Source organism: Lycorma delicatula, chromosome 1 (assembly GCF_047948215.1).
Source record: "Lycorma delicatula isolate Av1 chromosome 1, ASM4794821v1, whole genome shotgun sequence".
NCBI lineage: Eukaryota > Metazoa > Arthropoda > Insecta > Hemiptera > Fulgoridae > Lycorma > Lycorma delicatula.
The window spans coordinates 360,030,935-360,056,008 of NC_134455.1; the positions used below are offsets into that span (position 1 = coordinate 360,030,935).

The 25,074-nt window shown below is 30.8% G+C and overlaps 1 protein-coding gene across 1 annotated transcript in view; it reads left to right on the top strand.

Moving 5' to 3' along the window:
- The window catches only part of LOC142334481 (uncharacterized), a 266,080-nt gene that overhangs the window by 196,788 nt on the left and 44,218 nt on the right, over positions 1-25,074 (top strand). The window contains exons 19-22 of the mRNA XM_075382546.1: positions 2,443-2,538; positions 12,859-13,001; positions 17,914-18,163; positions 19,116-19,301. Coding sequence (XP_075238661.1) covers positions 2,443-2,538; positions 12,859-13,001; positions 17,914-18,163; positions 19,116-19,301 — 675 coding nt within the window. The remainder of the gene's footprint in view (positions 1-2,442; positions 2,539-12,858; positions 13,002-17,913; positions 18,164-19,115; positions 19,302-25,074) is intronic.

The following is a 25,074-nucleotide window of genomic DNA, read 5'->3' on the forward strand; positions in this document are numbered from 1 at the left end:
CTAATAATCATTGTAATTTATTTACAAAACATTGAATAAAAAATTAGGCCTGTGAAGTACTAATCATGGCAACATTATTATTGTCTTTCCACACTAACATCATAGTATTGATATCTTCATTTGCATATGCTTTTAATTCCACTTTTTTCAATTTTATTTTTTTAAGATCTTTTAGGAGTCCTTTTATATTTAACATTATGGCTCCTGTTGTGTGAAGTCTGAGATTTAATAGTTTTCTACTAAGGTTATGACTTGAAAACAACAGAACACATGTTTAGGTTAAGTGGCCACACATTGCTAAGAAAAAATAATTTTGTCGCTGTATTTACATGCAACCAGGTTTGTGAATTAGTTCAAAAGATAACCAAAAGAAAGCAGCACAAATGGATGTTTTAATAAAAGTCAGGGCTATCTGCGTGATCGAGTTATAGTTGAAATACGGGTGTGAGTGTCACCTGACCGAGTAAAACTGGACAGTTGCAGTGCAGGACTCACATGATAGTCGAGGACTATGTGTTTTAATTTTGGTTTGGATCACAAAAAAAAAGAAAAATTGGGATCTTATTGTTTCTACAGAAATGTAATTGGAAATTCATATTTTGAGATGTTTCAGTACATTATTTTTCTCAAGCTATTTAAAAACCGTATGTTTAATATTGGCCATTCCTGTGTTTAGCAGCAGGATGGGGCCCCTTCTTACTTTGCCTTCCAAGTTAGAGACTTCCTAAAAAAAAAATCCTGAATGGAGAGTTCATTGAGGAACAATCAAATGATTACCACATTCTTGTAATTTGGCTGCTTATGATTTTTCACGTTGGAACATCATCAAAGACATCTTCTTCAAGCCTAAATTGCTGTAAGTTGTCTGAAAACTTGGTTGCTTTTTTTGTAAATGAAGACAAACCTTATTGGAAAACTGTGTGATCATTTATTAATGCTGTCATGGATGCATAATTGGCAGAAGGAGACAACACTGAACTCATTGAACCTCTGCTATTAAACATGTAATAATATAAAATTTGTTTTAATTTTATTTTTTACTTACTGGGAAAATTGACTTTTAGAGCCTATTCGGTATTTAAAAAGACATGATGTACTCAGAAAAATATTAATAATAAATGTTTCTAAAAATTTGAAAATATATAATTTTTTAATGTTCTGATCATTCTGTGTTAAATATTTTCTTATAAATTTGCATTAGTATTTACACAAAATTTGTTGAATTTTAGCATAATTCTTTTAAGATAATGTTCACTACTATGTAAGTTCCTGTCAAACAGTAAACTACACTGGTACAACCTATTAATTTTTCATTTTATAGTAGCCCAGAAAATAAAATAGAATAAAAATAAATTAAAATGGTTGATGGATGACTTACTTAATACTTACTGATTCCAATTTATTTCCTAAGTCCAATCACTGTTAGATCAAGAACATATTGTTATTGATATCTAGGGTAAACAGCCAATCCCATTAAAAGTAGGAAATATTGTCTTATTTTAATTGAAATTATCATGAAAATTTTAACTTATATTGTAGTGCATCATCCTTGTTTTTACAGATCAGTTATAGAAGAAAAATATTTAAAACCGCAAGTTAAAAATTTAAGATACAGTTTACTTCAGGTAACTGTAATTTAACAAACAAGATCATTCTCATTTTCATGGATGTAGAATGCAATTAAAATTCTTTTAAATAAAAAAAAATAAAGCCAGTGATTGTAGAAAGTAATGAAATATATTTTTGCTCATAATCTGTTATAGTGTATTGGTAATATGTAACCACTATAAGTATTTAATTAATACTGTTGGAAATGAAGCCATTTCATTAAACATATACCACTAAAGATACAACATTTATCATAATTATAAAGTGGAAACAAGATCTTGCTGTAAAAGCATTTACAAAAAATTTATTTAAAATCTAAAACTAGGTGTAAAGAAATACAATTGTAAACAGTCAAAATGGGCAGTCTTGTTTTCAGATTTATTTCAATAGCTAAACAGCACTGCTCTGTATTTAATCACAATTGTATTTAATCACAATTATGCTAAATAAAAAAATTAATTAATTAAAAAATACCAATGCTTTCATGTACAATTTTTTCTGAGACTCATACATAACCTTGAACAAAAATGAATTATATGCAACAAAAGTACTTTATTTCTGTTTATTTCTATGAATACTTGTTAATACTACAGGAAAGAAATATATTATCCAAGTTCTTGTTATAATCCATCAGACTAGTTTCTGTGAATGTATATTACAATACAAAACGACACTATTAAATATAGAAGTCAGTGATTAGGAGTACTAGAGTATGCTGTAGTCTGTTAACTTTATTGCTGATATTTTACATCCTCTTTTATGATGCAGTTATATTTGACAGTATAGGTATAATAGTAGTAAGGTTTATGTTAACTTATAATGTCTGATGATCAGATGGTTACAACACCAGGGATGGTGAGGAGTCCAGCGATGCACGATGGATTCAGGTCTGAAGAATGGCCAGTGCCTCACAGGCACGTTACTGATAAGGTCATTGTTGTTCAAATTTAAATATTTTATAGGCTGTTGTTGGTAATCTGTTTGCTGCTTTTAAATCATTAAGCATTGCTTTCAGTATTTGCTGCTTCTTTTATAATACTGATTCTGCTGTTTGTAGCTGGCTTACATATTTTTTTTCATTTTTTAATATTTCTAGTGTTTTTAACGTAAGAAATCCTACTTAAAAAGAATTTTCTGCTAATTATTTTTACCTTATTTTTACCTATAATTAAATTGTTTTGTTTCATGCTTATGGATTTTTATTTTTATTTGTGATTTCTAAGAAGCATTTTGCTTGTGTGAAGCCAATAAAATGAATTGTGACTGATAAAAACATACCTCAAGCCAGGAATATAAAACAGGTCCTTGCTACAAATCAACTGTATAATTGTGTATACTGCTAATTAGATAAAATAATTGAACTGAAACTGGAAAAGCAATTAACACTTAAACAAAATAATTGTCAAACATTGTTTATGAAGTTGCTACATATTAAAGGAAAAATAAATTAATAAAAAAAAACCCAAACTCCTGTCCTTGGTGTAATGAGAGCATCATGTAATTTTAATAGTGATAAGCCAATCCATTAGTACTTCACTGTCCTCTCACATATTTTCATTGGTGTTTTTGCTCCTATATAATGTTATTCATTTCAAAAAATTTTGTAAAATTCTGCAGCTACTGTTGGTGATTAGTCCAAGGAAAATCAGAAAAAAGATTAAGGTATCAAAGTTTAATAAAGAAAAATCTTATTAATGTTTCTTGATATTGAAAATTATAGTAATTACCGTATGTTTGCACAGCAGACTTGTTAGGTTAAGTCTACATACAAATACTGCTTTTGAGTTTATCTTGGTCCTGAATAATTATCAGTTTACTTAACTAAAGATTAAAATAAATAAAACAAATTAATGCAAAAATGTATAAAATAATGAAATATACTCAAAGATTTTAATGTGTGTGTACGTGTGCGTGTGCGCGCGCGCGTGTTTTATGAATGGTAACTAAAATTATGTAAAATGATGGATTATGCCTATCCAACACAAAAAAGGTTTTTGAGAACACTTTTTACATATATTAAAACTTTTTTTTTATGTATGTATTGCCATAAATAAGAAATTCAGAACAAACGTAAGTTACCCAAATTTATTAATTGGTGTTTTAGAAACATAAATTAAAGAAAGAAAAGAATATTTAAGAAATATAAGGAATTTACACACAAATTGTATGAAAAATAAAATTTTTAGTTATGCCTGATAAAACTTAATAACTGAAAACCAACTAGAATTAAAGTTTTTTGTTTGTCTAAAATTTGTACACAGTATGTGGTTTTCTAATTTACTAGTTAGTTATTTTGTAAGTTTTTTTTTATTTTCACTCATAGGTAACTGCAATATATGCTGCTGTGGATGATGGTCACTGCTTTCTCAGTATTCTTTGAATAGTTATGGTACTTCATGCATGTTTGTATTTCAGATCTCTTTTGTTCCTATCTTACAATATACCATTTATGTATGCTAATATTAAAGTAATTTATGAGTTTCAGGTATATTGTTATTATTTAAATTTAAATTAGTATATGTTTATTATGGAACAAAATGTACTATAAAGACATTTTTGTCACAGAAACAAATGTATATTATTTTATTTTTTCCATTTTAAAAAACGTAGCATTTTCTCAAATAAGGAACTGTCACTAGAAGTAAACATCAGATGACATCATATAGTATCGATATATATTTTAAAAATTATCTCTTCATTGGATTTTATTTCATACCCCCATCTGAAGTGTTATTAAATCATTTTGGTTTTCTGTTTGGAAAAACACTTTACAACTGCAGGTCTGTTCGGTGTCCTTCAGTTTAAATTGTTCAGTATAAACTTAGGGAAGTTCTACAGTACCACAAATGCTCACACATGTAATCCTTCACAAATACATTTATTTATGATTGCTATATTCAGAATTTTTACAAATTATTATTAGTTTCAGTACATACATATTTAGCAAGTACTATAGGGTAAGTACTATAGGGCAAGTACTATATTGTTACTGTAGGGTATATTTTTATTATTATTTTGGAAACCACTGTAATCTGTCATCAGCTGTTTACTCTATTGTATTACACCTATTAGCACAAATTACAGACAACTTATAATGTAATAAAACTATAATCATGTTTTAAGAAATATTGTGTTATATGTACGAGAGATTATCTCTAAAATAAAGACAGTTTCATTGTAAAAAAATTTATTCTGAAAACTTTATAAATATTTTTTATTCTCTTAAACTACATACCTTACACTACTTCTCTATATAATCGCCACATGAATTAAGATATTTATCGTAGGGATCCACCAGCTTCAATACACCCTTGCCCTATCTTCTGCTGCCAGTCCATTTAGCCACTGATTAACAGCATATTTAAGTTCATCGTCATCCGCAAATTGCTTGCCACTCAAAAATTCTTTCAATTTCCCAAACAAATTATAATCAGAAGCTGCTGCTAAGTTTGGACTATATGGTGGGTGATCGTAAATTTTCCATTGAAATGTTCATAGTAAATTACATATCAGACATATCAGACTCGCAACATGTGGATGTGCATTACTGTGCAGCAGGACAATGTCGTCAGTCAGCCGCCCACATTGCCAATTTTGAATGGCACGCTGTAACTTATGTAGAATTTTGCAGTAGTCTTCTGCAGTTATAGTCGTTCCGCATGGCATGAAATCAATCGGCAGTATGCCAAACCGATCCCAAAAGACTGTGGCCATCAGTTTGTGTCCAAATGGCCGCAGCATGACTTTTGTTAGTCTGGTTGTTGATTGAGGATAACGCCATTTACTTGACTGTCATTTTCTCTCTGGCATGTATCTCATAATATGAAATCTATCTTTCATCACCAGTAACAGTTGAATAAGGAACATCATCTTTTTCTGTATAGCATATCAAAAATTCCAAAGTAGATCCCATTTGGATTTTTTTGTGATGTTCCATTAAGACGTGCGGCACCCAACCTTCACAAACCTTTCTGAAGGCTAAATGGTCATGAACAATGCGACTAATAACATCAGGAAACATCAGGAAACATCAGGAAAAAGAAGAGCCAGGTAGGAAATTGTTGAGCATTGATCTTTCCTGATTTCATTATTGATGCATTTTAAACACAAGTCCTCAGTGTTTATCCAGGGCCTCCATGAACATTCTTCATCATGCACATTAATTCTGTTATTTCTAAACTTTTCATACCATTTTGAACATTTCTTTCATTCATTACATTATCACCGTACACAATAACCAACTGCCTATGAATTTCAGCTGGCTTAACGTCTTCATGATTTAAAAACGTACTCCATGTATTTCACAGTCAGTGGCATCATCGATTTTCCTATTCATTTTATAATGCAATTACTCACACGTAATCAAAGATACTACAACGCGACAACTTACGGAAAACAATGCAGTGTGTACATTACTAGCGTGGCCATGAATGACACAGGTTTGCCAATCTTAAGGAGAGAAATTTCACGACAGTCTTTACTTTAGAGATGTCCCTTGTAATTTGCATATAATACAATACAGAATAAAGAGCTGATCATGGTTTACGATCTGTAACTGGTTCATATTTTTATTTATTTATTTTTTTGTAAAAGAGAAAGGAAAAAATAGTTTTAAATTGATTACAAATGTAAAAATTATTTGGCTTTAAGTCGTATGTTATATTTGATGGTTCATTTTTTATCTCATCTTCCTCTTTAAAATATATGTAAATCATGTCCAAAGGCAATAACATTAAAATAAAAATTAATGTTGATTCTAACAATTAACAGAACCGATATATTCTTCTATACCTGAGATAATTAAAAAGTCACTTTTCATGCCTTATGCTGTATACTTTGCAAGATAAATTGTTTGATATTTATTCATAAAAATCAGAGTAACCATGGACATAGATACATATGTGTTTACATATATATGTATATGTCTGTCTTACTAGTCACTAGGAGGCAGCTGTAGGCCACTCTTTCATCCCATAATGCAATCTGTAAGCTTAATGTAAAAATTAATTTTTGTGTCTTTTTTCCAAATGATCCTGCCACTTTCTTTTCTTTGCTTGTATTTCATATGTATAAAATTTATTATTTAATTGTTTATAAAACTTGCTGAAAGAGTTTACTGCAGCCTTGATTTAACATTTTAGCAGATAAATTTGAGAAAGCTGTACACTCTTTTTTAGAGAACCAAACAAAGCCTGGTGTACAGTTAGGGTATATCATAAATTATTAGAATATTATATTCTTTAAAATTGATTAATATGAAGCTCTGTAAGATCGTTAAAAATTATACCTCTAATTATCTGTATTAATAAAAAAAACTCTATACGAGTACCTCTATTCATATGTACAAGTAATACTATCACAAATTGAGAAATGAGAATATGAGAATACATAAGATTTTGCATAATTTTAGCAGACGTATCAATACCAATCACAGATGGCAAACAAAAATCAAAATGTAAATAAATCCCAAACAAAAAGTAAGTATTTTCATTTATTTTAATGGATGGTTTGTATGATCAACCAAAATAGTTTTGTACTATCATAAAAATACCTATAAACCTTCAGTTGTCAATTAAGTATAAGGGTCAATCCATTTGACGTGACCCAAGGGTGGTTGCTTGGCCAATTCAAAAAAAATTGAATTTTTTTTTTTTGTTTTGTCTTTATGAAACACAGTTTGCTGATTTTAAAAATAATACTTTCAGGCAAATCGGTTGAAAATTGGGCAAAATATGATGAAAAACCCGTATCATAAATCACATATGTTAGTATAAGTGAAAGTAGATTCAGAAAACTACATTTTATCAAAATTCCCACCACTTAAAAGGCTATTCAGATTGACAAAAAACAATTTTTACTGTATACTGTTATTCATTATGAATCGTTATGTGTTTCATATTTACCAATATCTTTGGTCAGAAAAGATATTTTAGACCTTAAGTAAAAGTGACATATTTATGACCACAACGACCTGTTTTTTTTTTGTGCCGTATAACCTAATTTATTATGTGTTTCAATATATCGATATGTTGCTAATATAATAAGCTATTTTTGTAAATAATAAATAAATCCGTAACCCTCATAGCAATTATAATTCACAAGTCACACACACACACACACACACAAGCACATTTCTGAGAAAAAAATGGTCATATTCTTTTTAATCTAAATAAAACATTTTACATCGTATAAACCTCGTTCAAATTGTGTAATAAAACTGATTCCTTTGTGAATATAAAACAAAATAACCAACTTAGATACCATATAAAATGATTTTGTAACAGCGTTTTAAAACTGACGCCATACATAGCCAGTTTAATGGCTACATGATCAGAAAAGGTTTAAAAAAATAATTTTTACTTTATAATATTATATTTGCAAATTTAAAAATTAGTTAAATTTTTACATCATTTTCAAGTAATTTCACATAAAACAATGGAAGAACAATGTTCCATAGGAATTTATGTGAATGATGAGTGTCATAAAACAGTGTATGGTACAGTGCCAAAAGAACTCATTAAAATTTGCGAATTTAATGATGAAAACAAACAGCTTATTTTTTTGTGTGTTAATCAGATGTCACTAGTGTTTTTAAATATATGAAAAAAATATTTTGTCAAAATTCAGTCAACTGTATGGGCAGTTCTGTTGTGACCCTTTGAGAGCTCATAAAAAAACAATTAAGAAAAACAAGACAAATAGCATTAGAGCAAGCTCTTAAAGAATAACATAAGAATAAACACATTTTTCCAAACTTAAATTTAGTTCCTGGAAAGTATCTTTGTATTAACTGTTTCAAACGTATTTTTTCTCAGCAGAACAAATAACTTTATTTTATGGTAAAACTATTAACATATACCTTCATATAAAAAAATAATTCAGACTGTGTATGCCATCTCTGCCTCTTGAAAAAAATTCCACTAGTGAAATTTAAGCATTTTTCATGTTCCAATTTATTGGTAATTATCTCATAGAAAGAAGAAAGATAGGTAAATAAACCACTGGACTAATCTTTTATTTTAAATTGATTACAAATGTAAAAATTATTTGGCTTTACGTCGTTTGGTGGTTCATTTTTTATCTCATCTTCCTCTTTAAAATATATGTAAATCATGTGCAAAGGCAATAACATTAAAATAAAAATTAATGTTGATTCTAACAATTAACAGAATCGATTATATTCTTCTATACCTGAATAAGAAAATATGAATAATACATACCTAAGAAAAAAATGAATAAACTGCTTTTTGTTTCATCCTTCCAGGACCAATAGTTTTTTAATTATGATTTTTCCATAAACCCTTACAGTCACAAAAATAGGTGTGCATACCAAAATAAAAATGGCCGCCACAGGTAAACTGTTAAAATAAAAAAAAAAAAAAAGTAGTTTTAAGGTCGTAAAACATGTAGGAAACAAGTGGGTAAGTTTCAATTTATTTTGAATTGGTCAAGTAACCAGCCTATGTTTTTTTTTGGTTCACTTCAAATGGATTGACCCATAAACATTCATCCCAATATGGATCATTTACCTAAGATCTGGATTCAATGTCTTATATTGAGGGTGGAATAAATAATCTAACTAAATTAGTTCAATTAAATTGAACACATTAATTCTCAAGTAGTTTATTTTCAGTCTATTCAATTTTAAAATGTTTATCGACTGTTAAATTATAAATTTGCATGTTTCACCTCATGTAGGTATTGATGTATATTTAATATTTCATGAATTTAGGATGATTAACTGCCTAATTTGGGGAGATAATACAGGATAAAATCAAATATAAAAGTGAACCAAAAATGAATTTGTGGCACTTTGTGTGATGTTCACTTATATAATGGGTTTTCTCCCCAGGTAATAGATGTCTGTACATTCAGTCTTGTTTAGCAAATATGACTGAAACAACCCAAAGGCTGACTCTAATAAATCAAAAATGAATGAATTTTAATGTCAAAAAAATTGCCTTAAAAAAATTTGTAAGTGATTTTGATATACTTAGCTAAGAAATTTAATATTTTTTTAAATCTTTATGAGAACCAGCATTTCTGTAAAAAAAAATTAACAGAATTAGCTAAAATAAAATAATTGTATAAGATAATCTTACAAATTCAGATAAGCATTATTATGTAAGTAATATGTTTGAAAATGGTCTTCAGCTGTAGAATTAATAAAAATTAATGTCTTTCTAATGTTAAAAAGTAATTAGATCACTTGAAGTTCTTGGTTTCAAACTCAGGAGTTTTTTTATTTTAGATAAGCATCTCCAGATGCTTTCCTGTCCTGTAGTAATTCTAAAAAGTTTCAACCTGGGGTTGAAATACTTATTGGGGTTTTTTAACACTTCCTAAACAGTGGGTGTGTGTGTGTGTGTGTGTGTGTGTGTGTGTGTGTATGTACATATATTTTTTTTCATCAAATATTTTCATTATACATAGTATATTTTATGTTTGTAAACTATTCTGTATGATTTTTATAGTCATTTCATATAAATAGTGACTAGTAAGTATGGAATTTTACCTACTTATAATAGCAGTAGGGTCAAGTTTTCATAACAAAAGTGAATTTAAATTTTATTTACATCCTGTGCATCTGTCTTTGAGAAAGATCATAAATGTGAATCATCACTTTAAATAAGATTTTATAAGAAATAGAAGGCTGATTTCTCAAAGAATCATTAAAAGGTGGTGAAATAAAGAAATGGCTGATTCAATTTCTTTGGTATTCGTCTAAGGCTTTGAATTTTGATTTCCTCATTCAAGCTTTTTTAGCTCTTGGTGAAGTTGGGGTCTTCCAGTGCACGGATTGACATCTAGTTTCTGGTTCATAAGTGAAAAACCAAGATTCATCACATGTTATCACTCTTTCCAAGAAGTCTGGGTCATTTTCAATGAAATTCAGAGTGTCAGAACAAATATTTTCACGAACTTGTTTTTGTTTGATTGTGAGAATTTTAGACACAGTTTTCGCACACACTTTTTTCCATGTTAAAATTGTTATGTAAAATTTGCCTTACACATTCTTTGTCAATTCCTACAGTTTCAGCAATCGCACAAATAATTAACTGACAGTCAGATCAGATCAGATTACCAATTTTTTCAATATTTGTATCCAAATATTGACATGGAAGGGCGACCCAGACGAACACATCTTCAATGTCTTCTCGGCCATCTTGGAAACGCTTAAACCACCCAAAAACTTGCACACATGATAAACATTCATTGCCATATACTTTTTTTAATAAAAGATAAATTTCAGTAGTGGATTTTCCAAGTTTCATTTGAAATTCCACGATAATTATTTGCTCTAATAAAACACTTACAATTTTTTTGGCAAAACAAAAAACAGATGTTATCCAAGCGAAGGCCACAGTCAGACTAATATGTCTATAGAAACTGGAGTGGCAACAGTCAAAAGAGAAAGCTTTCTGTAGCATCATTAGTCTCGTTATTTAATAGCCACACCTCATATACTAGCACAAAGTTGCCCCAATTAACTTCATCCATGTTCTTGAGTGGAATATGTATGAAAAAAATTTTGTTTTTTATTTTCTTTGTTGGATGAAACAAGCAACAATTTGAGACAAAAAGCTATCTGCATATACTTTTGTTATGCAGGAAGCTAAAATCCATTCATGTTAACATAATTATTATATATAAAAATACTTTTTTAAAAACTAACATATTTAATACCAATTATTGGAGTTAAAAGTCAAATTTAATTGATCTATTAATAATCATAGATTATCTACTTCAACTGAGCCATTTTCATTATTTTGTGAAATTATTGCACATATTAAAAAATGGTAACCAAATTATTCAATGTAACAGAACATAAAAATAAACTTACTGTCACTAATCTTGAAATTAGTTTTTAAATTCTTGGAGCTTATTAGTAATAACAGTGAACTAGATCAATCATAACAATGCATTTTTGAAAAAGTATTTATAAATGTTACATAAACATAAATTTATGAACCATCAAATAATAAGAAAGTTTACTAAAATCGGTATTACTGATGAAATAGCTAGTATGACAAATTTTATATTATTTCTTTTTGTTATTGGCAATTGTTGAAAAAAAAAGTTTCATTAAATTTTTATATAATGTTTTCACTTTCTGCTTTGATGGGACATTGATCTTAATATTTAATATTTCAGGAGATTAAAGAAAGTTTAATAAAATCATATATGTAAACCTATTTAGTTGCCCTTTGATCTATTATTTTATATCACTTGTCCCAGTTGATTTCTTTTTTAAGTTCCATTGACTGTTACAGCAATGAAATACTGACATGTCTGGTGCATGCACTGAGAACACTACAAACATGGTTTAATTTCAGTGATCTATGGGAATGAGTCTATTAAACATGTCTTCAACTGTTGACATATTATGCAACGTGTTCTAAATTATTTCTTTGTGATAGATTTTCCAAGTTTAAAACAATATCTTTTACTAAAATATATATAGCAGCACATTTTTTCTAAAAATGCTTCATCATTCAGAACCAGGTTTTTTATTAACTTAGATATATTTTCTACTCAGCAAGGGATCACATTGTTTTTGAAAAAAAATACAATTATCAATTTGTTGGAATAGTACTTCCAACGTATAGGATGATAAAGTGTTGTAATAAATTTCTAAAATGATAATGATCGCTTCAGATTTTTTTCTTAATTAAATCAGCAGAACACCTCCAGTGAAATTCTTAAATTGTGACAAAAATTTTAATTTGTACAAAATCAGAAATTGAAACTGCATTAAATTCTCATTCTGCTCACCTGTTTATATAATGAAAGGAGTGTACTTGATGTAATGTTATTTTCAATTTACAACAGCATCACATTTTGTGATTGATGACCTGTGATGCTGCTTACTCAGTTCAGAATCGATTAAAGATTGCTAATTTCTGGATCTAAGAGCTCCAGTTGCAGTTAACATTTTTATAAAATGATAAAATGTTTCCAACTCATTTTTAAATGCCTAGAAATAAACTTTCAGAGATTTTTTCTGGGCTGATATTGTATACCACTGATAAGAATAATCCCTCAAGGGATTGCATTCTGGAAATTTTATTTTTTGTGATTACTGAGTTTCTGAAAAGACTTTTTAGAGCTATGTTTCCAGGTACTATTTAGAAATATGTCACAAATATTTTATTATCTTATTTCTTTTAATAAGTTAAGTAGCTGATTTTTATTTTATATAAATATCACTCGTGTGTATAATTTTTCTTTTATTTTGTTTGATTTCAGATGGGTTTTGTCAGTAATGGTGTTGGTGATGGGTCATCAGAAGAATCAAGTGGGGAGTGTACCTGTGGGAAGTCTCCACGCAGACCTCGAGAAAGTCCTCGTAAGAAAAGTGGAGGAGGCAGAAGTCCTACTACCCACTCGAGGTAAAATTGCTTATGTAGTTAGAATTTATATTTTTATAGATTTTACCAGTGGTAATTTACTGTTAAATTATAAAAATTGGATTGCATACTTGTGTGTGCATCTAGAGAGTACAACCTAGAAAGTTGAAGGAAAAATACGTGTAATATATAGTTGTTTTTAAAAATGTATGGGGTTTACTATATGAAAACATCTGGTAAATTCAGTTATCCTGAAAGTTATGAGTTTTTGTCATGAATAAATTAGATAAGCTGGGTTAGTTTTTTTTTTTTTTTTTTAATAAGAAACATTGAACAGAGTTTTAGATTATTATTATAATTTTCCGATCAAGTTCATACTTATATCAAGAAGTTGAAATATTATGAACAATAATTTAAGTTCTTCAGGTGCAGTTAATTAAGAACTAGGATTTTATTCAGTTTTACATAGTTTAATTAAATATACTTAGTTTTACTTAATTTCTTTCTTACTGAGTGAAATAATAGTGATCTGAAAATGTAGTACTTTTTATTCTATAAAAAAGTAGGCTCTTCTATCATGTTGAATTTAATTTCATTTATTTGTAGTAATTATGCTAATGAATTAATTTAAATGGGATGAAATGGCTGTCTTATAAAAATTCAGTACAAACAATACAGCTTCAGTCAGTATGATTCTGATTCATGAAATACTTACTTGGCTAAAAAATGTCAACATTATTGTAACTAAAGATTCTTTAGTTTTTAGAATATTCTTATAAAAAAATTATTTTTAAGTGTTTTATCATCTTAGTATTACCTAACTAATAACACTCTGATTTAATTTTTACTTTCACATGTATTCAGAAAATTTTTTATTCTTTATTTTTTAAATGTTGTTGACATAGTTTAGATTTGAAAATTGTAACAAATTTTAAACATGTATTGTTTCATTCAGGTTCATTTTATATGACTACTAGCTGGTTGGGGCTCTGCCTTCTTGATCCACAGGGCTCAGGTGAACCCAGGCAACCCCAGAGCCACAGTGCTTGCTTCATTCGCCATTTCTGCAGACCTCACTTTGCTCACCATTAAAGTCTACCCAAAGGAGTCCACCTTCTGAACCCCCACAGCGTTTATTACCCTCATGGAATAATCATAATAAATAACAGTTAAACTATTCAGGCTTAAAAGAAACTAAACTACAAAAGACAGATAGTAGTAACTTTTTTCTTGTTTAACCTCCACGACCACCGTTAGGTATTGTTTCAGAGGATGAGATGATTGATTTGTAGCATGTGTGAAAAATGCCATGCCTGACCGGGATTCGAACCCGGGACCTCCAGATGAAAGACTGAGATGCTACCACTCACACCACGGAGGCCAGCAGACAGTAGTAACTACGGTAACTAAAGTACACACCTTTGACAGCGAAAAATTCATAACTTATTTCTGTTGCCACGGTTACAGAAATATAATGATGAAGTAAAAGGATTAATTTTTTTCTTTGATGAATATCTTTAATTCACAACTTCACTCCCAAGGGCCTCAGTCTATGGCTTAAGGATAACATGAATGTACCCTGTAAATTTGAAAATAATTCATCAGATGATTCTCATGTGATGCTGTTACAAACAAATAAACCCACAAACAAATTTTTACTATAATTATAATTATAAATTGATTATAATTGTTTAATTAAATATTTTTTGAAGAATATATATATATATATACAATTATAAAACAACAGATAAATATTAAAAATTAAAAAACATGACTGCCAAATAAAATATTTTTCTTTAAAATAGGACAATTACTAATATAGGATAATTAAAGATCATGCGGGTGACAATTTTGTATATAGTATTTGACAAATGAATGAGTTTTTGAATAACTAACATATCATCGCTTCATTTTGAATAATTCAGAAACCTTGTATTATCTCATGCATGAAGTTGTTATCTTGCTAGTGTTTTTACATGACTGCCCAAAAAGGAGTATAATGTTTGTGTATTGAATAATTTTGTTTTCAAATCTAACAAATAATTAATTTTTTTTTCATTATTAATTTTGTTTTCAAACAAATAATATATATATATATATATATATATATATATATACCGCAGCAGCCATTGAGCTGCTGCGGTGGAGCAAACATACATACATACATACTAAATACACTATACTTCTTTTTGGGCAGTCGTATAAAAACAGATAAGATAAAAAGATAAGAACTTCACGCTTATGAGATATGAGGTTTCTGAATTGTTCAAAATGAAGCGTTGAGACGTGTTATTCAGAAACGACTTGTTAATCTGATAAATTTTTTAGATTTATATATATATATATGAGTACATAGACGACATCACCAGTAATGTAATGATTCCAGCCCGGGGTCAAATATCTAAATTGGTTCATCCATTACGCTGCTACGGTAAAACAAACACATACATACACCCTACATTCATTACACTCCTTTTTGGGCAGTCGTGTAAAAAACCATTGATCAGTTTAATAGATAATAAACATATTTAATCAGAATAACTTTTTAAAGGTTAGGTTTTTAAAGAGATCACATTACTATGTAAATTTTGAAAATACCATTAATATTTTAATAATTTAATTAATGTATAGTTAGTATCTGAAAATGGTATTTTATTTTGACTGGTATTAAATAATAATAAACAATCAATGAGTTTTTAAACAGTTAATAATAAGTCAAAATAAATTAAACGTGTAAATTTTAAATAACATTTAACAGAAAATTTTTGTTTGGTCTAGAATTCTGAAGTTTATTTCATTTGTTTGAAATATTGTGACAAAGGCAATGTTGATATCCTACGACAACAAATTTATGGCCAATTTTTTATGTACCAGGTGTGTAAATATGAAACTGGAATTTTTGTATAGAAAATTCACATTTATTATATGAAAATAATAAAAAATATTTTATTAGAAATATTTTCTATCACTATCTATACATTTTTCCTATCTGTCTGACAATTTATGAATGCCACGCCAAAAAAACTATTGCTCTTTTGAGACAAACCAGTCATCGAGCCATTTTCGTACATTTTCATAAGAAGTGAAGCACTGCTCAGCAAGTGTGTGTCCCATCGATGCAAATATACAGTAGTCGGGTGGAGCCAAGTCTGGTGAGTAAGCCGCATGTGAAAGTATTTCCCAACTGAATGCCTCAGTTGTTTTCTTGACCGGTTTTGCTGTGTGTGATGGTGCATTATCATGAAGCAAAATCACTTTGTGTTGCATTTTTTGATATTCTGGTAATTTTTCACGCAATGCTTGATTCAAATCGATCATTTGTTGTCAGTAGTGTTCAGTATTAATGGTTTCACATGGTTTTAGCAGCTCATAATAGTATACACCCTTCTGATCCCACCAAACACAGAGCATTGTCTTCTTTCCATAGCAATTTGGCCCTGAAATCGAAGGCAATGGTTTGCCTGGAGTTACCCATGATCTTTTATGCTTAGGATTCTTGAAATTTATCCACTTTTCATCACCTGTCACAATTCGATGGAGAAATGACTTTCTTTTGTACCTGGCGAGCAGCATTTCGCAAGTGGTTTCTCATTTTTCTTGCTGTCTTTCATTCAGTTCATGTAGAACCCATTTTCCCATCTTCTGGATCTTTCCCATGGCTTTCAAACGTATGAAGATAACTTCTCGTGTTTCATTTAATTGATCCACTAGTTGTTGTTGCGTTTGAGTGTCATTCACATCCAGCAATGCTTGCAATTCACTGTCTTCAAACATTTTCAGTGGTCTTCCACGTTCTTCGTTTCTCACGTCAAAATCACAACTTTTGAATTTTTTAAACCACTCAAAGCACTGTGATTTACCAAGAGCATGCTCACCACACCGTAAGCTTCGACAAGCATTCGATGTGATTCTGCAGCAGTTTTCTTTAAATGGTAACAGAAAATCAATGCTGTCCGCAAATCGTAGTTTGTAGGTACAAAACTCGACATGTTCAACACTAATTAAAACTATGCTATTGTATGAAACTTGTATTATTGTGAGTTGAAAATCTTTGTCAGCGTCAAAGAAAGAAAATAATGTCAATGATGAGGTTTGACAGTAACTACATTGACAGCTAGGGTCATCTGTGGGCAAATTCCGGTTTCATATTTATACACCTGTTGAGGGCATGAGTGATAGCATTTGAGTTTTTTTATTATACTTAGTTTGTTAATTTTATATAAATTATAATAAAAGTTTATTAATCATTTATAATATTTGAAAATGAGTTATATTAGCTGTTTAAGTGTATTTAGTGTGTATTAACTGATAAAGTGTATTAAGTGTAATATGCTTGATAAAGTGTAATTAGCAAACATGGATAAATTTCATTTACGCATTTTCTAGTTTACTTTTATGGTATAATAAAATGTATATGCTGTGCCTTGGTTATACAATTTTTGAGTCAACCAAATACTGTAAAAATATTTTATTCAGCATAGTTAGCAATTATAAATTATTATTTTATTGAACATGTGAATATTTATATATACATATATAATATGTTTATTTTAATCATTCATTTTTTATGCTGTAGTTACCATGTAAATTTTGATACTTTATGATTTGATACTTATGCGAAATTAAACAGGTAGAGTAACAGCAAAAGTGCTATTCAAATAAAAACAATAAAAGGATAGTCAATGAGATAATAATGTTTTTATAATGATTTAAATTCCACATGTGAGTTTGAAACTTTTGTTTGAAAATATATTTTTAGAAATTCTTTAGCATAATGAATCAATACCAACCAATCTTGAATAGGGTTTAAACCTGGCATCTTCTGCATGAAAGACAGAAATAATGCCATCATTCCTTTACGAAGGTCAAAAACTTCTTGTTGGTTGTATTTGTATTATATTAAGAATGCCTTACTGTTTAAAATTATTTATTAAATGGGGTAATTTATTAATAGGGTAAGAAGACGTAGTAATAGCGGTGAAGAAAGTGGAAGAAGACGATACTCACTAGTGACCAAGTCTCCCAGTCCTGTGTCTCATACAGCAGATGATAACAGATCAAATCATGTTTGTTGTTATCATGATAGCACAAGAGGTCCTCAAAACGATGAGGGTACTAATCTACGATCCAGCAACCTTCATCTCTGCCCTCATGATGGTGCACGCAGTCCTGGTGGGAGCCCTAGTAGGCGTGGAAAGGCAAAGGTTAGATGCAGAATGTTTCGTATAAGTTATATAATGTGTATCTAGTAATGGAAATATAAATAATGGTAAAATTTAAAACTGATGTAAACATTAATTTTATAATATTGTAATAAATCAAAGAAATAATGCATGCAATAAGAACTTATATATTTTTATGATTTTTAATTTGATCTTAAATGTGAATAATTTGCTTTTTAAATTATGTAAATATTTACTATTGCTCTAAAATATTGTAGCGCTTATATTTTAAATTGATGAGTTGGATGCTTTTTTTAATAACGGTATTCTGGTACGTAGCATGTTTATATAAGTAGGTTAATTGATATAAAAAAATTTATTTTGGATTATATAACTAATTCTATGTAGATTTTATTGTAACAGTTTTTGAAGTGTTAGTTTTGCTTTTTTTAGTTATTAATAACTACTGTAAGCTACAAAAACTTTACAAGAGCTTTAATTATTTTTTTTATCTTCTTTGTAGTAAATTTAATTTTATTGATTATTTTTAGTTTAGCAAAATGGAATGCTTTGAAAATTATGATATTTTCTTCAAGCACTTACAAACTTATACGCTATAATAATCCACAAATGCAATTTTTTTTATCACAATGATGCAAACACACAATTCTCATTTACATACATTAGGCCTCATGTAGATTATGAAGTAAAATTAAAATAAGTTATAATAATAATAATTTTATATGATGTGGACTTTGTAGTGTCTTAACTATGAAGTTTATATAAATTTCAAAATTTAAATGACAAATAATAATTTAGATCACTCTATCAATTACTAAATTCATACTGATTATAGCCCAAGGTGATACTGAATCTAACACATTTCCTCTAGTAGTCCTTGCAGAAGCATATAATATCTGTAAGAAGGTGTATTAGTTTCCTTTTATTATTCAGAACCAAGAAGTATATCGTATTGATTTCTCTTAAATTGCAGGGAGTAATGAGCCCAGAATCATCTCGATTAAAAGCGCTTAGTGCAGAATCATTGCGTTCGGTTAGTCCTGGTAGTGATTCAGTATTTTATAGTGAACACAGCAGTAATACTGTAACACTAACAGAACCGCACTCTGGTGGCTCTGTTTGTCATCACTGTGGACGACAAGTTGAATCTAAACCTGCAGTAAGTAAATCAGTGTTAAATAAACAATTTTATTTTATGTAGTATTTAAAGTGGAGTATTTTTTTGCTGCTTTCTCTTTGTAGTTATGATAGTGTATTTAACGATTGCCTTAATGTCATTCCAGAAACTATGTAAAGAAAATGAAAAATATTTTTCAGCCTGTGTGCAGAAAAAATGTGTTAGAATATTTTGCCATTCTATGTATTGCTTGGTAAAGAATATGCAGAAAAAAATAATGTAAGAAAGGTTTTCTGACCGTAGATAGCTTTTCAAATTTACTGTTCACTCATAACAAGACTAAATTTTGTTTAATTTATAATCTAATACTGGAAAATACAATTTTACAGAAATTTTATGAATTAAAGATGGAATATTCTAACATTGATATTAAAGAAGTAGAACTTTTGTGTGAAATTAAATTAGGAAGGTGAAAAATCCAGTAAAGAATAGAAATTCATGAATTCCAAACTATACAAGAGGTAACATTTTTTTATTGAGGTTGAATAGAAAACATTTAAATTTTATTACATTTTTTATTCCCATTGTATCCACATAAAAGCAGTAAAGAAAGTGAAGTGTGATACTAAATAAACAATAAGGAATATTTCTTTATATAGTGAAACAGTCTGTAAAATATTTATTTAGTTTCGTTTTAAATTCTAAGGGAAAGAAAATTTAGTCTGTTATATTTCAAAAGAGGAAAGAATAAGTTCTGAAGTATTCACAACTTATGCAATCTACATTTAAATTATACAATTTATTAACAAAACCAATTTAATCTAATTTTTCATTTATATCTGACCAGTTTAATTTTAATTTTATTTTTCTTATTTAATATTTTGCTTATATTTCACAACAGATGTTGAAAGTGCTCTCCTTGAGCACTAATGCAAATATGATCTCGTTTTCTAACGACACTTTCTAATTAACTATTGAATATTTTCACTATTATTTGCCAACTCATCCTCAATGTAGGTTTTTTGAATGCCTTGTTTTTCAGATGACCTCAAAAATAAACATGTTGGTAAGCCTGGAAAACGTACAAATCCAAAACTTGCAATTTTTTTATTTACCATTAGCATATTGATTTGACATGTGTCATGCATGCAGCTCCATCTTCCTGAAACCAGGATTTTCTCTTAGTTTCTAACAAGGTTACAATATTTTTTAATAATTTACTAATAGTGTTCATTCGTAGTTAATGTCTGTAAAAACATTGGTGTAACTATTAATAACTTAGGAAATTATAAGTATAATAATACCAGTACAAAATCAATAAAAATAAATACAAAAACAATATCAGTATAATGTATGCTAATTTTCAGGTAATTTAAAGATTTTATGGAAAATCTCAGGTTACTCAGGACTCCATACTCTATTGTTTTAGCCACTAATATATTCAAAAATATGAAATCATGGTAAAGGATCTAAATAAAAAATCATTGTTCAATATATATATAGACTAGTTCAGATAAAAGTCTGAACTACATTACTGAAGTTGTCTCTTAAATTCTGGTTATCTTAGTTCATGCATTTTTTGAATATGATATGATATAACTACAGTTTTATGTAGATTTCATAAGTAAGCTACCTATTGTAAGGGTATCATAATTCAATTTCCAGAAAATTTTTATATATCTTCGTGTTTCACATCCCCCGACCCAAAACCATCGTCAGTTCAAAAGTTTATATGAACTATATATATAAACTTATTAATAAATTTATATATATATATATATTTCACTTTCTTATGGACATGATAACTGCCATAATTTTGTGCCAATCACTTTCAAATTGATACGTAAAATATAATAACCTAAAATCTCGGTTGAGTTTGTTAATGGGCAAAATCAGACCATGGGGGTGGAAATGGGGGTCTTTTTTGAAAAAAAAAATATCACTATATAACTTTCTTACTAACTAAAATATCTAATTCGTTTAAAGTTCCTACTATTCTTTGGATAAGGACCTAAACTTATCTAAGTAAAGTTTTTTGATATCACCAACCATTGGCTCAGAGGGTGAAAAAAATGAGTTTTCAATGAAAAAAAATCATACCTCCATTAATAGGCACAGTATCGAATCAGTTTAAAGTGGTCGTTAGTCCTCTATTACCTAAAACTTTTGACTGAAACAATTTTTGATGTGACCAGGCCTTACGGCAGGGGATGACCAAAGTGTTGCTGGAATTGTAAGATGATGGGGCTTGTTGTATGCTAAACATGTGTAAATTTTTTTTCACATGCAACCATTGTCGTATTAAGTAAATTTGAAGTTTTTCTTAACTTTAAGGTGGAAATCCTTTTTATTCCCTACTTAGCATTGGTGAAATCTATCTCTGCCTTCTAGTGTGCCAAAAGTGATTTTTTTATTTAAAACTTGTGAGTGGCAGCAAGTTTCCTTAGTTGACTTTTATAAAGAACATAATATGTTTTACATAGCATGAGTTATAAATGTATTACTATTAAGTATTGGCTACTCACATTTGGTTATAGACAGTATCCCATGTAGAATATAAAACACTCAAATTCACACTGTACAGAAAGTATTTAATGCTAACATGTATCAACAACTATTATACAAAACTCTCAACATTTTCAGAAAAGAATTTCACTGTGTAATTTTCAAAACACAAAATGTATAAGATACAAACTAACAAAATATACTCTGACAAAATCAAGAAACAAAGAATGAACAAATTAAACTTCTGCATGATTGCACTAATTACTGCATCAAAAAAACTGAATAGATATTTAACCAGGTATACAAGAACACTTAAGACTACACACATTAAAAGCAACTTCTGTATGTCGTCTTATAGAGCAAGTCACATAAACAGAATGTATCTCGAATTTCTCCCAGGACTTTCATAACCTATTCTACTTGTAAAAATAATGGAAAAAGTTCATATAGACATATGTTCTAAATTGCTTCATATGTAAGTTATGGCAAGTGTAAGTTTTTTCTCAGATTTCAGCTATGGTATGCTAATGAAATGAGATCGTACTGAAATTTTTTAGACGTAATTAAGGTGCAGAATTAGTGATTTCTTATCATTTGTGACTTGAAAAAACAAATAAAGAATTCAATTTAAAGTCAACAACCTTCAGCTGTCACTGAAGTTGTAGACTTTATCTTATTGTCTGAACCAAACAAGAGAGTGGTGGCGGCAGATGGCTGGTTGGGAGACACAGCAATCACGGGTGTATTGGACCACTTTGCTGTGAGGAGAGTCGTTAGAAGGGGTGGTCTGGTGGTGATAGAACTAGCAGATTGATATGGTTAGTGCATACATTTTCCCTAACTGTGGGAATGAGACTTTCTACAACTTCCTCAAAGAGCTGGACAGATTTATAAGGTAATCATGTATGCCTGTGATTATAACTGGGGACCTCAATGCCAGGTGTGTAGAGTTGGAAGGGTTGAGGTCAATGACAGCAGGGGGTATGCCATGGCCTCTATGATGACATCAGTTGAGATGTTGGCACACAGTGCACAGCGAGCTCTCACCTTTGTTGGCAGGGGTGGGGCTCAGTGATTGATATTACGGCCATCACTGTAAAGTTTGTTCCAAGGATTCATGACTGGAGGTTTGTTGATGATGAGTTCGCCACAGATCATAGAGCGATCTCCTTTTCTGTTTGGTGGGATCAGCCCATGGGACCCTATCAGCCTTCTCTGTGGAGACCCATGGAGATCCAGACCAGGAGAATTGAAAACGCAGCAGCTGTCAGGTTAGAACAACTGCAAGATGTCAGACCAGAGGACCTCATGAGAGTCCTAGGTGAGGAGTGCAATCGTGGGAGACTGCCAAAAGGAGTGTTTTTGGTGGTCTGAGGACGTTGCTAATGGGACATGAAGCTCTCTTGGCCAGAAGAGATCTCCAACAGGCCAGAGGTTGGGGTCTGGAAAATACAGATGAGTTGGCTGAGAGGTATCGAGCAGCAAGAAACATACTGTGTTCTGCTATTAAATGTGGTAAGGCTGAGTCCTAGACCAAGCTATTAGAGTGGCTGGATGAAACTCCATGGGGAGGTCCTACCAGATTGTTATGAAGAAGCTTGGTAGGTCCTTCCCTCAACTGTCTAGAGGTAAGGCATTGCATACAGTACTTAAGTTATTCCTGTATGATGAGGAGGACTGGTAAAGGGTAACTTGTTTATGCAATAACAGATTCTCCATCGATAAGCTGTGATGGGCCACACGGAGGATTGGTTTTAAAAGAAGTCCAAGATTGGACAGCATTCCAGTATTTATCATAAAGAGATTTGCGGAGGCACACTTGTGGACCATCTTGGATTTCATGAAGGGAGGGGTTACAGGTTGTTGCTTTCTGAGATGCTGGAAGGAAGCGCACTGATATTGCTGAAGACGAGTATGGACTCCGGGGATGGTTCTGGCTTCAGGCCAATATGTTTACTCAATGTCTTCGGCAAATTTTACGAATGTCTTGTGTCAGGATTAGGGCTAATGTGGAGGCATATGGGGACTTCTCCTTGACCCAGTCTGGGTTTGTAAAGAGAAAGTCCTTGGTCAGGGCCATTTAATATGTACTGGAGTGGGCTCAGCGCATAGTGGGTGAGGAGTATTTCACTTGTAGTGCTCCTTGATGTCAGGAACGCATTTGGCAGTGTTCCCTGTTTGGTGGTGCTGGCCGTACTCAGAGGGTGAGGTATCAGCAAGTACCTGATGGCTATCATCAATGAGTATCTGCACAGCAGAAGTTTGTCGCTGTTGACAGAAGATGGGCAGGTGGATTTTGAAGTGTTTAGCGAGGTTCCACAGGGCTCTGTTTTTGGCCCATGTTTTCTTCTTGGATTTCTTCCTCGCCCAGCTCCTCACAGGCCATGGGGGGGTTCTCCTCCTATTCCTACCTGTATCGTTTCGGCAGGAGGGAGACACCGGGGTGTCTATATTGTGAGGAGGTGGAACCCCGAAGCATACCTTTTTTGACTGTGCCAGGTGGGCTGGGGTCCAGAGGATGCATAATTTAGAGTGGCTTTTCCCGGATAATATAGTCAGTCACATGTTAGAAGGACTCAGTGAATGGAATACAGTTGCAAAGCTCGCCAAGGACATCCTGGTAAGGAAAGAAGACGATAGCACAATTTGGATAAGCTTTGGATAGGCTTTGGATAAGAAACTTGTGCAGAACATCAAAACTCTCTGAGTAAGAGTCCTTGGCTGAGGCAATAGTACAGGACCGGAGAGCGAAGGGGTGAAGGACAGCCCCCTGCAGAGCCGGTGTGCATCTGTACTTGTGTGGATGAGTGTCTGTGGTGATGCATGGGGACTCCAGACTCTCCAAGATTGAAGGTACCTCCTGGGGCTGTGTAATGCTTAATTTCAGGTCCGGCCTGGGAGGGGAATTGGTGAGGTGGTTAGGTTTAGTTGGTAGGGCCCAGGTATACATACACACTATTTAAATATGAGACTGGGCAGTCTCATATTTAAATGAGACTGCCCAGTTTCAGTGCAGTCTCATTTCACTGGGGTAGCTGAAATCCAAGTGAAATCTTTTACTAGCTGTAAATCGCAAACAAAGTATTTTAGGACATGTATTTACATGAATATATCCATTATTTTTTTTGAGTAGAATAGGTTACAAACGTCCTGGAAAAACTTTGCGATATATTCTGTATGTAAAGACATTTATCACAGTATGCAAATTTTACATGTAGCTCATAAAAAGAGGATCTCAATTCATTTTCACAATATGAAATTTACAAACACATTATATGCAACAAACAGCATAAAAAACTGTAATATTACA